Source organism: Benincasa hispida, chromosome 7 (assembly GCF_027475165.1).
Source record: "Benincasa hispida cultivar pf3 chromosome 7, pf3_genome.v1.1, whole genome shotgun sequence".
Classification (NCBI taxonomy): Eukaryota; Viridiplantae; Streptophyta; class Magnoliopsida; order Cucurbitales; family Cucurbitaceae; genus Benincasa; species Benincasa hispida.
Window position 1 is genome coordinate 17063101 of NC_143484.1, and position 2288 is coordinate 17065388.

The window sequence follows — 2288 nt, forward strand, 5'->3', positions numbered from 1 at the left end:
TAATCTAATGTCCAATTGCAAGCCAAATTAAATCCTAATTAATTCAAAATAATTAAACTAAATTTAACATACCAAATACTTGACTCTCGAAACTCAATTTATCCAAATAGTCTAAAATAAATTAATGCTTAATTAGAAAATAAATCAAGGTGTTACACTCGACCCCCATTAAGAAACTTTCGTCCTTGAAAGTTCTAATCCTAAAAAAGCTCGGGATATTGTGACCTTATGTCATCCACTCGCTCCCATATTGCTTCCTCGAATTGATGATTCCGCCAAAGAACCTTCACTAATGTTATCTCTTTGTTGCACAAAACTTTCACTTCCTTGGCCAGGATTTGAATAGGCTTCTCTTCATAGCTCAGGTTCTCATCCAAATGAAAAGGCTCATAATCCACAATATAAGATGAGTCCGCTACGTATATCCTAAACATGGAAACTTAAAAAACATTGTGAACTGCAGAAAGTGACGGTGGCAAGGCCAGTCGATAAGCTACAGGACTGATCCATAGCAAGATCTCAAATAGCCCGATGAACCGGGGGTTAAATTTACCCTTCTTGCCAAATCTCAACACCCCCACATAGGTGCCTCTTTCAGACATACTTCATCACCTACCTCAAACTCTATTTCTTTACATTTAACATTAGCGTAACTCTTCTGCCTGCTTTGAGCTGTAAACATTCAGACTCTAATCTTCTGTATTGTCTCATCGGTAGTTTGCACCAACTTCGGACCCAACAATCTCCGTTGAGCAACCTTGTTCCAAAGCACTGGAGACCTGCAACTCCTCCCACACAAGGCCTCAAATGGCGCCTGCCAATAGTAGCCTGGTAGCTGTTATTATAAGCGAACTCCATCAAGTGCAAGTGGGAATCTCAACTCCATACAAATTCCAGCGCACACGCACGTAACATATCCTTTAAGGTTTGGGTCAAACTAGTTTCTGGTTGAAAAATTGTACTGAAATCCAAAAGAGTACCCAATGTTGTCTGGAGGCTCTTCCAAAAGTTGGAGGTAAATTGAGGGTCCCTATCAGACACGATGGACACCAGCATCCTGTGCAATCTCACCACCTCTTTCATATATTCACTGAACATGTGATCTTTCCTGGGATAAAATGTGCTAGCTTGGTAAGTCTGTCCACTATAACCCAAATCACCATATAGCCTTTAGTCATCCTTGGCAAGCCCACGATGAAATCCATGGAGACATTTTCCCACTTCCACTCTGGTACACCCAAGGGCTGCAACAAGCCCACGGGCTTCTGTCTCGAGGATTTAACCTACTGGCACACCAAACACTTGCTGACAAACTCAGCAATTCCCATTTTCATATCATTCCACTAATAGCATCGTTTTAAGTCTTGATACATCTTGATGTTGCCAGGATGCATCAAAAATTGAGAGCTATGTGCCTCTTCCAATATTTTATTCTTAATGTTGTCATCTACAAGTACACACAAGCGTCCCTGGTATAGAAGACTATGATCTTGGGACATCGAGAACTCACTATCCTACCCTAGCTCCAACTGATGTAATCTCTCAGCAAGGTACAGATCATTTTGTTGCGCATCAATAATCCATTATCTCAACGTCGGCTGTACTGTCAACTGTGTCAACTGTGCAATGACCTCTCCCACAGCTATTGCAATTCTAGACCACTTAATATCATTGCGCATAGGTATATATCTGGTAATCAAAGCTACTGAATGAGATGTCTTCCTACTGAGAGTGTCTGCTACTACGTTCACCTTACCTAGATGATACAATATCTCACAATCATAGTCTTTCACAAACTCCAACCATCTGTGTTGCCTCATGTTTAACTTCTTCTGAGTGAAGAAGTAGTTTAGGCTCTTATGGTCTGTGAAGATCTGTATTTTCTCCCCATACAGATAGTGTCTCCAAATCTTCAAGATAAAAATGACAGCTACCAATTCCAAGTCGTGAGTAGGATAGTTTCGTTCATGGTTCTTCAACTGGCGGGAGGCATAAGCTTACCTTACCATGTTGCATAAGCACACACCCTAGCCCATTTTTCGAGGCATCATTGTAAATTACAAAGCTACCTGATCCATCTGGCACTGCAAGAATTGGAGTAGTAACAAGTTTCTACTTAAGGTCCTGAAAACTCTCCTTACAAGCTTTACTCCATACAAAAGGGGTTCCCTTTTTAGTCAATTGGGTCAAAGGTGTAGCTATTTAAGAGAACTCATTAACAAACAACCGATAATAGCCTGCTAACCCTAGAAAATTGTGCACCTCACTAACCGTAGTAGGTCAAAACC

At 40.9% G+C, this 2288-nt stretch overlaps 1 protein-coding gene across 1 annotated transcript; it reads right to left on the reverse strand.

Moving 5' to 3' along the window:
* Positions 1-200: 200 nt before the first annotated feature.
* On the reverse strand, positions 201-1820 carry LOC150034960 (uncharacterized). Its single transcript, XM_090315191.1, has 4 exons — positions 1605-1820; positions 1161-1283; positions 729-835; positions 201-426 (listed from the first exon to the last, which is right to left on the reverse strand). Exons 1-4 carry the CDS (start codon positions 1818-1820, stop codon positions 201-203), a joined length of 672 nt encoding a protein of 223 aa, XP_090171317.1.
* Between the last annotated feature and the right edge of the window lie 468 nt (positions 1821-2288).

What these genes read in the sequence shown, in the direction of transcription:
- LOC150034960 (XM_090315191.1), bottom strand. Translation starts at nt 1,820, where the DNA reads ATGAGGCAACACAGATGGTTGGAGTTTGTGAAAGACTATGATTGTGAG. An exon ending in GGATGACTAAAGGCTATATG is followed by an intron (nt 836 to 1,160) that starts GTGATTTGGGTT and finishes TTATAATAACAG; the next exon opens with CTACCAGGCTACTATTGGCA. An exon ending in CGGAGATTGTTGGGTCCGAA is followed by an intron (nt 427 to 728) that starts GTTGGTGCAAAC and finishes TTCCATGTTTAG; the next exon opens with GATATACGTAGCGGACTCAT.